At 35.0% G+C, this 17,449-nt stretch overlaps 4 protein-coding genes and 1 long non-coding RNA gene across 13 annotated transcripts; 1 reads left to right on the forward strand and 4 right to left on the reverse strand.

Annotated features, from left to right (window-relative positions):
* Positions 1 to 97: 97 nt before the first annotated feature.
* Positions 98 to 2,639, reverse strand: Atac2 (Ada2a-containing complex component 2). 2 transcript variants are annotated; one of them, XM_012370330.2, is made up of 6 exons: positions 2,117 to 2,639; positions 1,846 to 1,994; positions 1,551 to 1,769; positions 1,203 to 1,475; positions 561 to 1,085; positions 98 to 479 (listed from the first exon to the last, which is right to left on the reverse strand). In XM_012370330.2, exons 1-6 carry the CDS (start codon positions 2,527 to 2,529, stop codon positions 124 to 126), a joined length of 1,935 nt encoding a protein of 644 aa, XP_012225753.1. In that variant the 5' UTR covers positions 2,530 to 2,639; the 3' UTR covers positions 98 to 123. The 2 variants fall into 2 exon arrangements, with proteins under 2 accessions (XP_012225753.1, XP_012225752.1); XM_012370329.2 differs by having other exon boundaries at positions 1,167 to 1,475; positions 2,117 to 2,638.
* Positions 2,640 to 5,092: 2,453 nt separating this feature from the next.
* On the reverse strand, positions 5,093 to 8,189 carry ras (Inosine-5'-monophosphate dehydrogenase ras). Its single transcript, XM_012370360.2, has 2 exons — positions 7,399 to 8,189; positions 5,093 to 7,194 (listed from the first exon to the last, which is right to left on the reverse strand). Exons 1-2 carry the CDS (start codon positions 7,723 to 7,725, stop codon positions 5,950 to 5,952), a joined length of 1,572 nt encoding a protein of 523 aa, XP_012225783.1. The 5' UTR covers positions 7,726 to 8,189; the 3' UTR covers positions 5,093 to 5,949.
* A 143-nt stretch (positions 8,190 to 8,332) lies between these two features.
* LOC105674191 (myb-like protein X) lies at positions 8,333 to 11,848 on the reverse strand. 3 transcript variants are annotated; one of them, XM_067351904.1, is made up of 10 exons: positions 11,707 to 11,848; positions 11,588 to 11,642; positions 11,361 to 11,504; positions 11,191 to 11,280; positions 10,751 to 11,019; positions 10,604 to 10,665; positions 10,202 to 10,520; positions 9,014 to 10,132; positions 8,734 to 8,924; positions 8,333 to 8,593 (listed from the first exon to the last, which is right to left on the reverse strand). In XM_067351904.1, exons 1-10 carry the CDS (start codon positions 11,750 to 11,752, stop codon positions 8,561 to 8,563), a joined length of 2,328 nt encoding a protein of 775 aa, XP_067208005.1. In that variant the 5' UTR covers positions 11,753 to 11,848; the 3' UTR covers positions 8,333 to 8,560. The 3 variants fall into 3 exon arrangements, with proteins under 3 accessions (XP_067208005.1, XP_067208013.1, XP_067207999.1); XM_067351912.1 differs by having other exon boundaries at positions 9,014 to 9,422; positions 9,501 to 10,520; XM_067351898.1 differs by having other exon boundaries at positions 9,014 to 10,520.
* Positions 8,682 to 16,382, forward strand: LOC105674195 (uncharacterized). 3 transcript variants are annotated; one of them, XR_010889399.1, is made up of 5 exons: positions 8,682 to 8,823; positions 11,401 to 14,760; positions 14,845 to 15,110; positions 15,191 to 15,816; positions 16,175 to 16,382. It is a non-coding gene; the product is annotated as an uncharacterized lncRNA (long non-coding RNA). The 3 variants fall into 3 exon arrangements; XR_010889400.1 differs by having other exon boundaries at positions 15,191 to 15,443; XR_001101073.2 differs by lacking the exon at positions 16,175 to 16,382 and having other exon boundaries at positions 15,191 to 15,443; positions 15,631 to 15,930.
* On the reverse strand, positions 12,003 to 17,410 carry LOC105674193 (solute carrier family 35 member F5). Of its 4 annotated transcripts, XM_067351989.1 has the most exons (10): positions 16,798 to 17,410; positions 16,428 to 16,681; positions 16,161 to 16,298; positions 16,030 to 16,086; positions 15,551 to 15,814; positions 15,285 to 15,467; positions 14,792 to 15,108; positions 14,466 to 14,708; positions 14,197 to 14,298; positions 12,003 to 14,125 (listed from the first exon to the last, which is right to left on the reverse strand). In XM_067351989.1, the coding sequence occupies exons 2-9, from the start codon at positions 16,602 to 16,604 to the stop codon at positions 14,229 to 14,231; spliced, it is 1,449 nt and encodes a 482-aa protein (XP_067208090.1). In that variant the 5' UTR covers positions 16,605 to 16,681; positions 16,798 to 17,410; the 3' UTR covers positions 12,003 to 14,125; positions 14,197 to 14,228. The 4 variants fall into 4 exon arrangements, with proteins under 4 accessions (XP_067208090.1, XP_067208081.1, XP_012225784.1 ...); XM_067351980.1 differs by having other exon boundaries at positions 12,003 to 14,298; positions 16,428 to 16,677; positions 16,798 to 17,409; XM_012370361.2 differs by having other exon boundaries at positions 12,003 to 14,298; positions 16,798 to 17,409.
* Between the last annotated feature and the right edge of the window lie 39 nt (positions 17,411 to 17,449).

Raw genomic sequence — 17,449 nt, forward strand, 5'->3', positions numbered from 1 at the left:
CGTAGATCATTTTCAATGTTTCAAGAATACGGAAAAAAGCATTGAAGATATATCGAGCGATATTATAATATATAGATATTTTGCAAATACAAAACAGTTTTATAAAGAAATTACTTTATTCAATCATCTGCTTAAACGTAAAAACAGAGCGTGTCTACATTCTCGTGAATTCGGCGGCATATATTTGTCGTAAAAATCTTGAATAAATTCTTCCACCTTAAAACCGAATTTCTGGTATAATAACACAGCGGGATTAGTAGCCGATACGTGTAACGTGACATCTTGTCCCATACAGGTCTGTATTAAATGATACAGCATGAATGTGCCGATGCCAGATTTTTGCCATTCCGGACGTGTCAGGAAGAATGAGATGTAGGCTTCATTATAGCCGACATACGGTACCAATATCGCGAAACCCACGACTAATTTTTTGTACAGCGCAACGCAGGTAAAGTCTGGATATTGCAAACATTCAGTCACTAAAACAAATTCAAAATAATACTTTAAGTACAACACAGGTCGTGTATATATCAGTAGGTGTCGAGCATGCATCCACTTACAATCTATACCAGGCCAAAAGAATTGATTACAGAGACTGTTGATTGCGGGTATGTGTTGCGGTCGAATGTAAGAATAATCAATGGGTGATCTAGGCGACGGTCTCCACTGTGGATTATTTTTATTCACTTTCGCGCACAGTTCGTCTGTAAGTCTTAACCACAATGGCTGGCAAGAAGTATCTCGCCTTATAAATGGTTTTAAAATTCTGTTCGTGTATGGACTATGTACAGACGTAGGTTCGTTATAGCCCTGCAGTCTTTGTTCAAAGATGCACCCAAGATCGTCACTAAAAAATCGATCCAACACTCTGTTATTGTCTTTTGATAGTATCACGGATGTTTCAGATTTAGACCCAAAACAATCAACGTCTAATAGAGGAAGTCCGTAATCTCTCTTCGTTTTTCGCACCGCTAATTTTCTGTACAATCTTCTGATAGCCGGCGGTGCTTTATTTAGATCAGTTTTATTGATTCTTTGTAACAAATATACTTCTTCTTGACGAGTCATACGTGAAATTTTCTCACCTGCAATACATACATAATATGTACATAGAGATTTTATACATCGCGCATGCAACTTTTTTGATTAAAAAAAAAAAAAAGTACTAGTAGCAGGGAATGATTTAGACCAAGGCCGTTTACGAGGTTTTGCTTCTTTAAACAAAGAAACTGGTAGCTGCTCCTGTGTGAAAGCAGGACTATCGTTACAGTCATCATCGTATCCTTCTTCCTTAACATTTTTAATTTCATCACCAGTATAATGTGGTGAAGTACTCATATTATATGACCAATCGGAATTATACATTAGTTGTGCTAAATGAAAATTGTTTTCGTATTGACAGTCTTGAATTAAGTCGGAGATAGATGGAACATTATTCTCGTTACGCAATATTATATCATCTTCCATATCCATATCTGCAATATATAATTTTCTCAATAGATACATATTATATTTGCACTTTTTACTTTTACTTATTTTCTACTACATACCGTTTGGCTCATCATCTTCGAGTAAAAAGTCAGATAGTGTTTCAGTAGGTTGAACATATGCATAAGAATATACTGAGCTTTTGTTTTTAAATAATTCACTACTGCAATTGCTATCATCGCCAACCGAGATGCTGGAATCTGACAGTGCAGGACTACATGATAATTTATAAGATAATTTTAGACCAATATTTTTCTTTCTATCCATTACCATTTTGCTATCTAGAAATAGAGATTATATTAATGCCTAATATAAAAAAATTGCACAATATATATTACATAATTTCAGCAATATTACTTTTGGAGATTAAAATTTCAGGGGGATCATTATCCAAGAGTTTCCACCATCCAGATTCCCCTAATTCACTAGTGCCAGACTTAAAAAAGATTCCGCTATAATGGGATAATGTGCCAGATATAGTGCCAATCCAATTCTTCTTCTTTTTCCTGAATAATAATAAATATTTCAGTTTATATCCATAAAGTATAGGTATATGTAACATAAACAATTATTATATATATATTACAATAAATATCATAAAATTAATTAAACTGTATAGAATATTTACACTGTCTTTTTGAACAAAGTATCCCAATTTCTCTCCACAAAAGAACTAATGTCGGATTTCCAATGAAAGTATCCTCTTTTGCTGATACCGCTTGATTTTTCACGTAGATTGTAAAGTGTCAAAATAATCACATTGAGCCATGGCATTTTATCGCGTACAACCATTTCTTCCTCTAACGGATTGCAAGAAGCACAATTAAAGTCGAAGAAGACATCTCCTATAAAAGAAGCTGGAACGCTGCCTCTTTCTAAGCATTCTATGTGTACTTTTCTGTCACATCCTCCACTGCAGTGCAACATTGGTTTATCGTAAGGATTGCCTGCTTTTCCACACTTTTTGCAATATTCCGTGATCTTGGTCTCATTCTGTTCTTTTAGATTTGTCGTGCTTTCCTCTTCAATAATTTCTGACATTTTATTCTCTTAAATAAATAACAAATAAATTGAAGAGAGATTTACTTAACCTAAGGCACTAGATATGTAGGTATTCTCATCCGCCATTTTGGTTCCTACTAGATGGAGAATTAGGCCGGCGTCACATAGAACCCGTAATCCGTAATCCGCACCGAAAGTCCGCAAAAGTTACTAGGGATTGCGTCCGTAACGTTACGTGTGTTTTATCTCCTTGTGTCCCATGGAGCCGTAATTCCATGAAATTTCCGTAAAAGTTACTAAAAGTTACTAGTTATTACTAGTAATGCTTTTTTTAATTTTATTTATTTAACTAAATTTGACGATTTAATTAAAATTTTTGTTAAAATTATAATATATTCTGTAGTTTTCTTATGAATAAAATACAAATAAACAATTATAATTTGTTAAATAAAAAATAGTAATACCGTTACGTGTGTATTTACGGCTCCATGGGACACAAGGAGAAAAAACATACGTAACGTTACGGACGCAATCCCTAGTAACTTTTGCGGACTTCCGGTGCGGATTACGGATTACGGGTTCTATGTGACGCCAGCCTTATATAGCGTTTTCGAGTAAACGGGGTTTGAACGACCCAAGATTGGTTAATGACGTCATTGCAACCTCTCCACTAATGAAAGACTTGCATTCATAGTAAAATAGTGATTGATCAACCCTAGATCGTTCAAACCCCGTTTACTCGAAAACGCTAATAGCGTATATAGTATAGTATAGCGTACATGTGTAACACGTCAATTATTAAAAATGATTCAGGACTTTTTTCGACTCATTTTTTGGCAAGGAATAACGCTATGTACTTAGTGGGCAGTCTTTGGGTGTTTACGATAATTCAAGTTCGAGTTAGTTTCACTAGGACCGACAATGAGATATACATAACCATCTAGAACCTTTATGATTCATGACAACTCAACGCTGTCTTGTATTGCTTGAGTTAAATTCATTGAATTTGTTGAGTTTAATAAATATAATTATATACATATATATATAATTATATCTATTAAAGAGGTATACCAACATACATACCAACATTATTTGTTTCTTTCATAGACTGATTTGCAGTTAACCTTTTTTTATTACAATAAAATTTGCTCTATAAACTCAACAAATTCAATTAATTTAACTCAAGCAATACAAGACAGCGTTGAGTTGTCATAAATCATAAAGATTCTAGATGGTTATGTCTATCTCATTTTTCGGTCGTAGTGAAACTAACTCGAACTTGAATTATCGTAAACACCCAATGAATTTAACTCAAGCAATACAAGACAGCGTTGAGTTGTCATGAATCATAAAGGTTCTAGATGGTTATGTATATCTCATTGTCGGTCCTAGTGAAACTAATAGCGTTTTCGAATAAACGAGGTTTGAACGATCTAGGGTTGATCAATCACTATTTTACTATAAATGCAAGTCTTTCATTGGTGGAGAGGTTGCAATGACGTCATTAACCAATCTTGGGTCGTTCAAATCCTGTATTATCGAAAACGCTATAACTCGAACTTGAATTATCGTAAACACCCATAATCGATAAAAATAATGGCACTAATAAAACTCACGTAAAAAATTGTAATTCTTGGAAAATTAATAAGCTTATAATTACTCACTTCTTTTCTTCTGCATATTTTTTAACGTACAACTAAATCATATCGAAACCATACGAATTATTTTCCACATAAATCTAAATAAATAAAATGCAATTTAAATCTGCATAAGTCACAATAACGTTTCGTGATCCTTGCGTGAATTAGTGCATGCTTTTTTAATTAGTCAAGAATTGAAATAAAGTGTAATTTTCAGAACGTGCTTCTATTCATAAACTGCAAGATTGCAATGTTAAGTAGACCATAGTATGTTCTGTTAATTTTGATGTTTGCTTCAATTTTTTTATTACATGTTTAGCATACATTCTATAAGATAAGAGTAGTAGTTTTATATTAAGAATGCACATTTTATGTATCTCAAAAAATATGACAAAACTCGCTTCTTTCTTTTATTTTAAACTATGAAATATGTATGTACAACACTAATCATGTATACAAGATAACTATACCGTTTAATTATATGCGCGTAAACTGCGTGTGTGCGCTTATCGATTCATCACCTGTGTTACATATTGATTTTTTATAGCTCACGTAAGACTTTTTACTGCTTAGCTGATTTTGTCTCTTCCTAGTTTCTTTATTACAGATATCACATTCCATACAGCACACATATCTAAAAGATGTCCAGAAGACATTCCAAAGATATTTTTGAAAGATACGATATCTTTGGAATGTCCTCTGAACATCCCCCGGATATGCATGCTGTGTGGGATTCTTTAATCATCTGATACTAAAACAAAATGATTTCCAATAACAAACATTAACTACTTTAAGGTGCAAGTTATATATTTTTTATTGTAATAACAATTTAAATAATTAATTTATTACTTAAAAAGAATTATTAAAAGAATTATTAATCTATATCGTCGTTTTTATTAACTCTATGTCAATCAAAGGTCAATAAGAGAATCTTGTAAATAATTATTATAGTAACATTATAATTAGCTTTTATCGAAATATAGTTTATTGTAAGAATACTGTATAAAATATATTGATTGAAAGATGGTGTCGAATAAGAAGTTTTGGTACATTTAATATTTTTAACAATATTACCATCAGATTGATAACTTATTGCTAATTTCAATTTCTATTTCGTGTATGTTTGGGAAAAGTTAAAATAGATAGTTTCTAAAGATATGGTAGAGTAATCATCAAATTATTAAAAATAAAATGATTTTAGGAATGAACGAGTCAAAATAGTTAATTAAATCATACAAACTGTGTAGAATGGTGATCTCCTGTTTTGGCATTTATTCGTGCTAATATCATTTTACGACTGCGAGTCCTTAATGTTTATATATAACAACCATATATATATATATCATTTGGTCAGATTAAAAGAACTGCATGTTCATTCTTAGCTATGTTTTAACATTATGCATGTCAATCCATATTAACATATTAGATAGTAATCACAACAGTTTAATCTGCCTGATTTCAATATATCGCTCATTGAATATAAATACAAATTTAATACAATTAAACTTTTTTAAATATATATTTAAATGTTTAAAATTGTTTAAATTTGTTTAAAAAGTGCCGCGTCAAATTTATTTAAATATGTCACGTGTCTATCAATAAGTACATAAAAAACAGATGTAAGTAACTCGATGCTTTCTTATTCATTGAGAGCAGTTGAGGTAAACAATTCATATCCGAGATAAAGATACCTCGTATATATTTATAACAGATAAAAAAATTTACAAACATGTCTAATCTTGTAAAATGACTGATATATGTTTAAATGCAGGTACTTTTCTGCATGACGCATGTTTTAAAAGTTCCTATTCTTACATAATTAAAAGAGCCTCTTCTCATACGAGAATAAGCTGTGTACATTGCCCTCTTGTTGAGCCGAAGGCGTTCTTCTTTCAAATTTTAGTCCCCCGCTATACATCATAGATCGCAAGATGTTAAGTGATCTCGCTCCGATATCTTGACAGCCGTGCTTGATACCGCACGTTAAGTATGGTAAAAATTTAAGCACCGAACCCTTATCAACTATAGAACCGCTAACGCCCTGCGCTACCTTCAGCTTGTCCATTTCGTTATGAAAATATCTATCCATCGCCGAACCCTTGGAATCTTTCCTATCCATGGCTTCTAATGAACCCATTCCTCTGTACTTTTTAAGCCGGACTCCATCGCTAAAGAAGTATTCGCCTGGGGCTTCCGACGTTCCAGCCAGCAAGGAGCCCATCATGACGGTGCTAGCGCCTAAACTGAGACCTTTGATGATGTGTCCGATAGATTGAATACCACCGTCCGCTATAACCGGCACTCCAAATTTTCTGGCATACTCGGAAACTTTGTAGACGGCTGTCGCTTGTGGCCGTCCCACAGCCATCACCTCTTGCGTTATGCAGATAGATCCGGAACCCATTCCGACGCGTAACGCATCTGCTCCCGCTTCTACAAGATTTTTGGCTTGCATCGTAGTCACAACATTGCCTGCAATCACTTGTAGATCCGGATATTGCAATTTAATATACTTAATCATGTCGATTTGATACATGGAATTGCCCTGGGAAGAATCTAATACCACTACATCTACACCAGCTGCTACGAGCAATTCTAATCTATGTTTGTCCGCCTCACGCGTTCCTATCGCGGCTCCTACCAGTAATTGCTTGTTCTCATCCTTACTGGCACTTGGGTAACTGCGATTCTTCTTCAAGTCAGTTCTTGCCATCAGAGATACAAGTTCACCTCGCTCATTCACAATAGGAAGCTTGCCCTTCTTCGATTTCTCCAAAATAACGTTTGCTTCTTGCAGTGTCACACCAGCTGGTGCGGTGATTAGATCTTCTAAGATTGTCATTATTGAACTAAGCGTTTTACTTTGATAGGAAGGCAAAGGTTCGAGGAAATCGATATCTCTGGAGGTGACAATGCCTAATAGTTTACCGCCAACTTTACCCGTGTCTGTGACAGGCACTCCGCTGAAACCATTTTCAGCTTTCACGTTCAAAACATCATTGACTGTATGATATGGCGCCAACACAACTGGATCTCTGATGAAACCATGCTTGTATTTCTTTACCTATAAATAAATCAAATATATATATATGTGCATGTATAAAGACAAACGTTTAATAAGATTTATATATAGTGATAATATATAACAAAGCGCGATATTTTTAATTTGTATTATGTACAACGGAAAATTTTAGAAATTGTAGCTTAAATATGTTAGTTACTCCGGGCTTAAAAACGATCCGTTAAGAACGGATTTGCTCTAAAGTACCTTATGCACTTCGTTGGCTTGATATTCGCCGGTACAATTGTGATGTATGATGCCAATTCCGCCGCAAAGGGCCATAGCGATTGCCATGTCCGATTCCGTGACGGTGTCCATAGGAGAGGACACGAGTGGTGCCTTCAGCACGATCTTCCTTGTTAACGGTGACAATAAGTCGACTTCCTCCGCCGTAAAATCTATATAACCTGGCAAGATGATGAAGTCGTTGTAGGTGAGACCGTCACCCGCGGCGAATAACTGCGCGGCTGACAATCCATCGTCTGGCAACGGTATGTCTGCTGGTTCTGTATTGCCTAACACGTAGTCTGCCATAATTTTCTAACACTTTTAAGTATTTAATTTCTTTTAATCGCAGATTTGTAAATTTGATACACCGCAGTCGCTTCCTGCTGCTGTTATCCGCACTTCGATCAAGTTGTTCTTGAAGAAACGAGATTTAGAATACCAAAAACACGCGTCCACGTGCGCTCTAAACCACCTCGAAGAAGCCTGAAGAAGCCGCCAGACGAAATGACCGAGTGCGAAGCATGCACGATATCTTTATTCACTAGACGGCGACGCCAGAGCCGCTGATACCACAACAGCAGATTTTTTATGTAAGCGCGGTAAATTCAACAGTCTTCGATTGATATCCAAAAATATCCAAGAGCAATATATTAAAGATTAATAAAAATAAACAAGTGTTAATTATAAGTAATTGAATAATTTTTGCTTTTTAAGTGTTAAATATATTCGATTTTAGTATTTTCATACGTAAAATAAATCTCTTCTTTGCTCTAAAATGTTCTTAATCATTTCCAATTATAATTATCTTTCTGCAATATATCGAAATTACACGGTTTACTATCTTCTGTTCTACTTTGCATTATTTACATTAAAATCAGTGAACACAAGACTATGAAGAAGACAAGAGCTAATGTTTGATTTAAATCCCAAAGAAAGTTTAATCGCAAATATATAATCGTATATAAACATTCACATCACGTATACAATATGCGTGTGTATGAAATATCATTAGAAAATATAAAGAATTCGATGTATATAGAAGAGACATAACTCACACAAAACATAGATGGGGTATAAGCGCGCGTGTGAATAGGAACAAGTAGCGAGACATGTAGAGTGGCGTTAACTCGCGGATATGCATTCAAATAACGTCATTACATTTCCCACACGAACACTGAAAATGACACAAAACTGCAGAACGCTTGACGCGTGATTTTCACGGATTAACACATAATGCAGAGCGCAAGTTTCTACGAAATTTAGCGAGTTTTCAAATAAGCGAGAGAGAAGTTACAGCTTTCGGTCAAATCTTACTGGGCGTAGAAATACTGTATTCAGGACCTCGACAATGCCGCCGAAGGCTTCCCCGAATGACGCCGTGACGTACTGCAGCGTCAGCTCGAGGTAACTCATGTTCTCGTAATCGTCGTGTTCCTCGTCAAAGAAATAGTCGTACATTATGGGCAGAAATATGATCGCAACGTACATCGTGATACCAAGCAGCGCTAAAAGTATTTCATATTTTCATCTTCGAATAAAAATAATTAACTCTATTGTTATTCATTTATGTATGATCCAAACATAATTTACATACCTATAGTTTTAAGTTCGAGCGGTCGTTTGCTCGTCTGCTTCGTCCTTTTTCGTTTCTTCGCAGACGACAATCCGAAAATGTTTTCGCGCACATTGGACGCTACATTCGTCGCCGGATCAGAAAGCGATTTCTTATCGACAGTCGTTGAATCTCGAAGCGTCGTATTGATCATGCACGAAAGCAGGGAGCATTGTTGCAACGTTTGAGATTCGGGCGAACGATTCTGCAGTTTGTTTGCATGTTCGCCCGCGGTGTCCGGCTTAGTCAGCACGAGCTTACGCTTGAGTTTCCTGTAATACTCCCAATAATTTTTGTTCAGCAGTTCCTGAGTCTCTAATGGAATGGACGATAGTCTATCGAATGAGTTATCCGCTGGCAGATTCGTCAACGAACGAGAGTTTATTCGACCCTGTTTCAGCGCGTAGAACTTGATTCGTATAGAATTCGTGCTGGTTATTCTGCTTCTTCTATTTAATAACTGACTTACCTTTAAACGACCGCATGTCTTTTCGTACTGTTTACCTCGAATGCGACGTGGACCGGGAAGTATCAGAGTGCAATTGGAATCTACAATCGCCAAACGGGATTTCTTCCGAAAGAACGACTTTGCCTTCCTCGACAGATTCATGGATGCCGTTTTATGCTTCAAGCTGCCGCACAGCTCCTCGTGTTTCTCCTTACTTTCGTTATTTCTTTCACCCTTACCTTTAACTTCGCCAAATGCTAAGCTTTGTATATTTTTCTGCAGCGTTTTATCTGTTACATTCATCGAAGATTCATTCGTATTGATTCGCTCGTCTTTTACGATTCTTTGGTTCCTCGAATGTGCCAAACTCTTTTCACTCGATCTTTTCCGTTCGATGCAATCGTCGACACACGAGTTTGTATTGCATTCTTTTCCGCCGACAATGTTCAATCTTTCAGCAGCATTTAGATTCGACGAGTTTTCATCATTCTTCATATCGTCCATGTTATTTGTTGTATTAAAATTTGTATGATTCCTGGACACTTCGTTTACGGTATTTCTGTTCAATATGTTCTCTTGATCGGTAATGCGTTCGTTACAATGTGAAATATTTTTGTTATCATCGCTGTTCATCACATTACGCTGCTGAATACCTAAAAACGATAACATTTCAGTTATCTTCATCTCACGAATGAGATACACATTATCGAACAATTCATTACTACTAAGATATTCTTTATCTCTAGATTCCTTGGAGTTACACGTTGAATTGGTCAATGTATTCGACACTGCGCACGTATTCTCGACAGTTTCTCGTCTCTTCACATTATCGCTTTGACATTCTGGTATTTTAACATTCTCCGGAATTTGTGTGGAAATATTCGGTATTTGTAAAGGTACATTGCAGTAGGTCACTACAGGAATTTGTACGCTATAACATTGCAGTGGCTGTGCGGGAGTAGCTTCTATGTTGAGAGTATTGATAGGCAAAGCGTGTATCTTTTTCTCATCAACCATTAAAAGCAGCGGCTTATTAGCTTCCTAAACATGTAAACACGTAATAAAAAACGCGCTCTTAATATGCAACACCTACAATTTCCATCTATAAATAGAACTTTGCTCACTTGTTTTTGTTGACAGAATCGACTTTCAATGTCACATCGCTCATCAATCACATATTGATTAGCTGTAATAAATTTAAAGTCGTTAAATAATTAATCGAGTAATTTGATATGCACAATTTTTACAATAAGCTTTGCATATATAATTACCTGCTACACGATTTGTTTCTGAAATAGATTGCTCCTTAGTGAGACAATCAGTGGTTTTCTTCATCAATTTTACCACACTCTCTGATAACTTATCTACATCATGATGGAGCAGAGATGTACAGTTGTTCACATTTTTATCTATTTTCTGCAAGTTATCTTCAAATTTTTTATTTTCCTGCTGATTATGTGTATCTGATTCTGACATTTGTTTGTCATTCTTCATGTTACACGCTTCATCTGGTTTCTCAGCCTTATCTCGCGATATCTGTCTGTATTACATTACAAATTATGTTACCATGGCATGTTGATGACCAAACAGATAGAAATCATGAGATAATGATATAAAAGCACGCAAACTATCATCTTGCACACTATGTAGAATTGAGAAACATGTCACAAAGCAAAAAATTTTAATGTAAAAGTTAATTAGAATCTGATACCTTTTAAAACGCGGATCATTATAACTAGATAATTTTCTCGGTATGTGTGTGGGGACTTCATATTTTTGGCAGCAAACCGGTTTGGCATGTCTAAATTAAAAGGAAAAGACAGGGCAATTCAAGAAGATGTAGACTCAGACATAGTACATTAAATTACTTGAAAAACTTACTTATACGGAATAGTTTGCACTGTACTGCGACTTTTTCTAGGAGTTCCAGTCACAGTGATCATATATGGAGGTTTGATAATGTCATCGGTATTGTCGGATAAGCGACGTGGAGGTATCTTAGGCCAAGATGGATCGGAAGGAAGCCTAATTGAGAGTATTGTGATGAAATCAAACAAGATTCTGCTCGTTTGCCAGTAATTCTAACGCAATGAAAACATTATGCCTACCGTAAGGTGCCGATATCACATTTTTCCGAAATCGCTGATAAATTTTGTCCATTTACTAAAAAGTGTACGTTAAAACGGTATCATTTATTGTTCTTCCACGATAATTTTTGAATATTTACCTTTTATATGCAGTTCAAGTGCACTTGTCCCGTCATTATGCGCCATATCACGGAATAAATAATTCAAAACATTAGAATTCCTCGTAAAACGATGTGTTCGGCCACGCTAAATCATTAGATCGGAACTTGATATATTACCTAGAAAAATGTACGCGACACAATTGTGCACGTCAATTACATGTTTCTTCAACATCGAGCGCCTTTTCTGTGACCGAGTTATAAATTGTTTTGTTTGTCGGGAGTCAATTGTCTCGGAATTGTTCTCCGCATTACCGTATCAATGTGAACACAAATGATTGTTACGGATTATACACTTTATTATTACATAATCTTTATATTTATATAATATGTAAGTTTAACTTAGGGCATAATATTTACACCGAATATACAGTAAACATAGTTATAGCCAGTCTTGAGAGAAAGAGACGGAGACAGAGAAAGAGAAGAGATTGGAACATTTTCAAAATCTCGAGTACGAGATTACACATCCGATTTTACACCCGATAAATATGTTAGCAAACATCTCTACGCTAGACATATAACCGAAGGTGGAAAGTATAGTCTGCTTATGCGCGCGACATAGGCCAACGCATAAATTGAACTTCAAGTCTGGTTATAACATTATTACAGGAACGATCATTCGATCACTACTTAACGATATTCTCTCTATTAATTGTGGTAATGTTAAAGTATGTTCGCGCACTGTATTTATTGTTATATCACATCACATCGTTAATCTAACATTGCAACTGTCCCTCTTTGATTTTCTTTTACACGTCTTGTTTGTCAAAGCAGTTGGTAATTCTCTTTCCTTCCTTTTCTCTTTTTTTTTTTGTTTGTATAGATTACTGATACCATGTTATATAGATATATAGGTCCTGACATGTTCTTCTCTGATGCAATGTCAGAAAACGTACTAATAATAAAAATACGATATAATATAACGCATCATTTAATTTAGTTGAGATCAATCGAGATGTATTAATTCTTCGAAGGTCGAACGTGAATGTTGCGATTTTTTCTACGGATGAAAAATATGGATTAAATTTCGCAACTGCAGAAGAACACTTCTTTTCTATCTTATTTTCACTTTTACACACTTGTTATACGTTCATAATTTCGAATAATTAATACCTTTTTCGATAACCGCGAGCTTTGAAGTCGATTAAACACAGTTCATTTCACAGTTCTTATTTCACACATCTATCCTATCTAGACTTTGTAATATCTTGTTGATATTCGAACACAATTTTGTAATACTTGTGCGTATTAATTATCGAAGCAGCAGAAATTAATTAGCAAATGATGTAAAACCGACTGCAATTGCTATTTATTATAGGAGTTGCAATTGTTGAATGAAATCGTGAAATTGAATTTTGGACTACGAGTTTGGAATACGAGTTGATAGATGTGCTTTGACTAGATGAAATATAATGTAACTTTGAATTATTGTTTTTTCATCGAATATAAAACTTCAATCTCATCTCACTGGACTTCTTACTCTATGAAGAACTTCTTTTTTTTTTTTACTATCATCAAATTTTTAATTGGTCCAAAGCATTCCTTTTTTCACTAATTTTTACTTATTAAAACTATATTTTATATCAGTTTATAATACTTTTGTCTAAAATTAGCCAAATACTAGAAACAATAAGTACAGAATGTGCTAGGTATATCCTTATAGCGTGTAGTAAAATGTCTCCGATAAGTTATTCATTCATCAATCATCAATTACAATGATGTAAAGCTTTAGTAGCATAAAAAATATTACCGTTTAGGAAACGTATAATCTCATAAACGAATATTTCTTTGATTTTAACCAACTCTTATCACATACTATATACAGATTTTGGTGAAGACACTGAATTTCTTGCTTTGCGAACCCAGTTGCAGGGTACATAGCGCAAGATTTAAATTGTATAGTCTCGAAATGATAATTACCAGAGCCTAGTTCATGTTTGAAAGCGATGTTTGCTTATAAGATGAATTGGAAGTCGATTGTGTATCATGCAATGTAGTAAAAATTACAAAAGTGAGCAAATTTACTAGGTTATTGACCAATAAGGTCATAGATACTTTAGTAAATTTGCTCACTTTTGTAATTTTCACTACATTGCATGATGCACAATCGACCCCCTGATGAGAAATGCAGAGAGGTAGTTTTAGAGATGCATGAATAGACTTGAACAAACAAAGCATTTCATTTGTCGTGAATTGATCCGTAACGGTTATTGTCCGGCAGTAATATCGTTTTATGATGCTTAAAGCGATAGATGCGCTTGGAGAAAGATGAAATCTTGATTATCATTGTATCACCGTGTGATGTAAAGCAAGTGACACCGAGACGTTTTGAATTAAAAGAATTGTTTTACGGCCTGTGGAGCCGCGTACTACACTTTCAAATAAATACCTCGAGAACCTATATAAAAACTTGCCTGTTAATCAAATCGTTCTTACTACGATGACGTATGTTAACACGAAGTATTTTACCGTGTTCGCGCGATTCTCTCGTTATTGTCTTATTAAGCTTCATGATCACTGCTGTCTATTCCTATTAAGGACTCTGTCTGCTCTGCTTCGAGATCTGGGATTCTGAAAATAATAATAACTTCCCATATATTTCACATATATTTAATACATGTGACATAATGTTATTCTAATCAGTTATTCCAAACTTATAAAATGTTATTGTAATTAATGCATGCATTGCTAATTCATGCGTTGTTCGACTACATCTACGTGACACATGTACACTTTACCTCGATCTGTTCTTTCTGCAAATCCAGATATAAAATCTTTTTATTAAATCCATAACAGGATCCCAATTATCGTAATAAGATAGAAGAGATACGGTCAGAAATGCTAAGAGCATTGGAATACTACCCAAGTAGAAAATACAAGGGTATTCTACTTTTTTTAGGAGGACATCGGCTACCATTGACATGGGCATTGTTAAGCTCAAAGCCATTGTTGCTATGAGAGACGATGTCAAAAAACAACCCCTGCAACAGAACGTAATCATGTTACGGAAGTTTCTACATATTATTGCTTTATGTAATGATATATTAAATTCCAGTAAAATTACCATAGCCAAAGTACTTCGCTTAAAACTGTACCAATCAGGCCGTTTATAATTAGGAATGTCCATTGATGACTATCGGGCCATTCAAATTCTTCCCAATGACCATAATGAAGAATAAAGAATAAAGGCCACAGTAGCGTCAAGTTGAATATTCCCACGAAGCCGAAAAACATTGGTATATCCATCTTGTCTTCATGATCCACTTTCCTCTTCAAAAATACAATATATGCGGCATAGAAAAAAGCACTGACTAGAGCTAATATTATGCCCGTTGACACGCTATTGCTTTGTACAGTTAAACCCGAAAAACTGACCAATATCTGTAAGTAAAGAAAATATTTTTCGATATATATCGCATAATATGTAATTCACTAATAAAAAGTATTTTTTGTTTACTTTTAGCGGCAGAAGGGTATAAAATCAATACAAGTTGCACTTTGTCTCTAAGCTAGAGAATTTCCTGTTTCCATATAATTGTAGCAAACTTGCAACTTACTAGTCCAAAGATGCTAACAACTACAGCAGCTAGCTTGGACAATGAAAACTTGTCCCCTCCGTTACTGGGAAAAAAAGCAGCAAGGATTAAAGTGAATAAACTAGATGTCGAAGACAATATAGTCACGATTCTCGCCTCTATTTGCTCCAATGATATTTGGTATGTGTAATTTGCCATGAACCACTGAAAGAATATCATATCAACAATATATATTAATGTTGACACACAGCGATATTAATTGATTGAATTTTACACTATATACTCACAAATAAGCAAAACATAAGAGCTATTTTAGCTACTTTTTGTACAGAAAATTTGTTAGCCTGTCTCCTTGCATGTTCTCCAGCTCTCACACTGGCTTGATAACTAAGTCGCGCTAATAGAGCTTCTGTGGCATCGCTTTCCGACATATGGCGCACTTCCGCTAGTTTACTAAATCTTACAGAGCGGATAGATGAATCATCACTTTCTGTGCCTGATGAACGATCGCAATGATCCGGAGTTTTTATTGGAACAAATGTTGGATCACTCTGTAATAAAATAAATGATTGTTATTATATGTGTTAGGTTGTTATTAGATTAGTAGCTATACATTTTTATCACTCTTAATGTATAACAAATAAATCCAGTTTATTAATACAATAAATCAGTTTTTTTAAACCAGCAATTCATTTAAATGTATATATGATATATTTAATCTAATATATATACAAATTTTAATTTTCTGCAATAATTTCATACTTACTAGACTCGTATTGGCTTCCGAATAGAAGTTGTCATCTTCAACATTAGGGTCTATAAACTGAAAGCACAATAAAAATTTAAGAAAGATCAGAGAAAAGAAGAAAAAGATAACTTGCATAATTCAATACATACCATATATGTTGCAGGTTTATTACATTGTTCTCGCCAAGGTGGCCAAAAGCACAATCCAAGCAAATAAAGCGTAAACATGGATGTCCTTACATATGTACTAAAAAAGGGTTTTTCAAATGTTGCATCCCTATAAATGTACTGAAATAGAATACGTTATCTTTGTATCATTATCACATATATAACAATAAAAGACTAATAATGAATGAAATCATAAATGACAAATCTATGTAATATATAATGCAAAGATAAAAAAAATTGCAATCATACAAAACTTAGTTGTACTTTGGTAAGCTCAGAGCTGGAGACCCAAATTATGTCAACCAGTAATAGAACTAAAAGTCCTAATACGAGTCTTTGAGATTTATTCATCATCGCAGCAAGTTTATGAGGATCCTCCGCCATCCCTTGTTGCCTGCGCTGACGTAATTCTACAGAACAGCTCATCTTGATTCTTTCACCCTTAGACTCCCTTAAATATACTTGGATTTTTTTGCTTACGTTGCAATTGCATATTTATCTTTCTAAAACCATGCAATGTGTTAAATAGATGTTGTGATTTGAACTAAATACATATTGTTTATAGTATATATATATATATATATATATACATATCTGTAATCACAACTATGATAGTTACCAGGTAAACATAGGAATTAATTTCACGCACTCTGCGTCCACTATTCCTATGTCAGTATATGAAAATGCGAATGCAGAGCAAGGTGCTCGCATTAACAGATGTCGAAGAGCGATAAGCAAATTTTTCCAATTTCTTTTCAACGTCACAATGATGAGATAACCTAACCCTAACCGGCTGTTTGCAGCCGCGGCCCTCAGCCAATGTCGATTCCATACCACATCGTCTTGATTATCAAGTCTCGTATACGTTCCCGTAACTCGTGCACTTCCGGGGAACGCAGTATTGCGGTTATCGGTCGCGTATTGAAGCTGCAATTCGTATAAGCCACCGCGTCGTAGCAACCGCCTACATCTTGGAACGCTGGCACCAGATAACAGGTGTGTCAGTGTTATCACGTATTGATAGTACTGTCACAACATAGCAATGTCGTTATCGATGCGCATAATGTCTCCCTTCCTCTTTCTTTGCTTGCCCTTGTCGTTGGTTTTAAAAAAATCTTGACGCACGTCTGTTTACAAGGCAACCGACTTTTAATATTTCTGTTTCGTTTCATCTGCTCGTGTGGATTAGACAAGGTTCAAACAATATTCCGATTCGGCTTCTTTGCGCATGTGCGACGAATCGAGCATCAGTGAAGTACTTATATCGTACG

Source organism: Linepithema humile, chromosome 1 (assembly GCF_040581485.1).
Source record: "Linepithema humile isolate Giens D197 chromosome 1, Lhum_UNIL_v1.0, whole genome shotgun sequence".
Lineage (NCBI taxonomy): Eukaryota > Metazoa > Arthropoda > Insecta > Hymenoptera > Formicidae > Linepithema > Linepithema humile.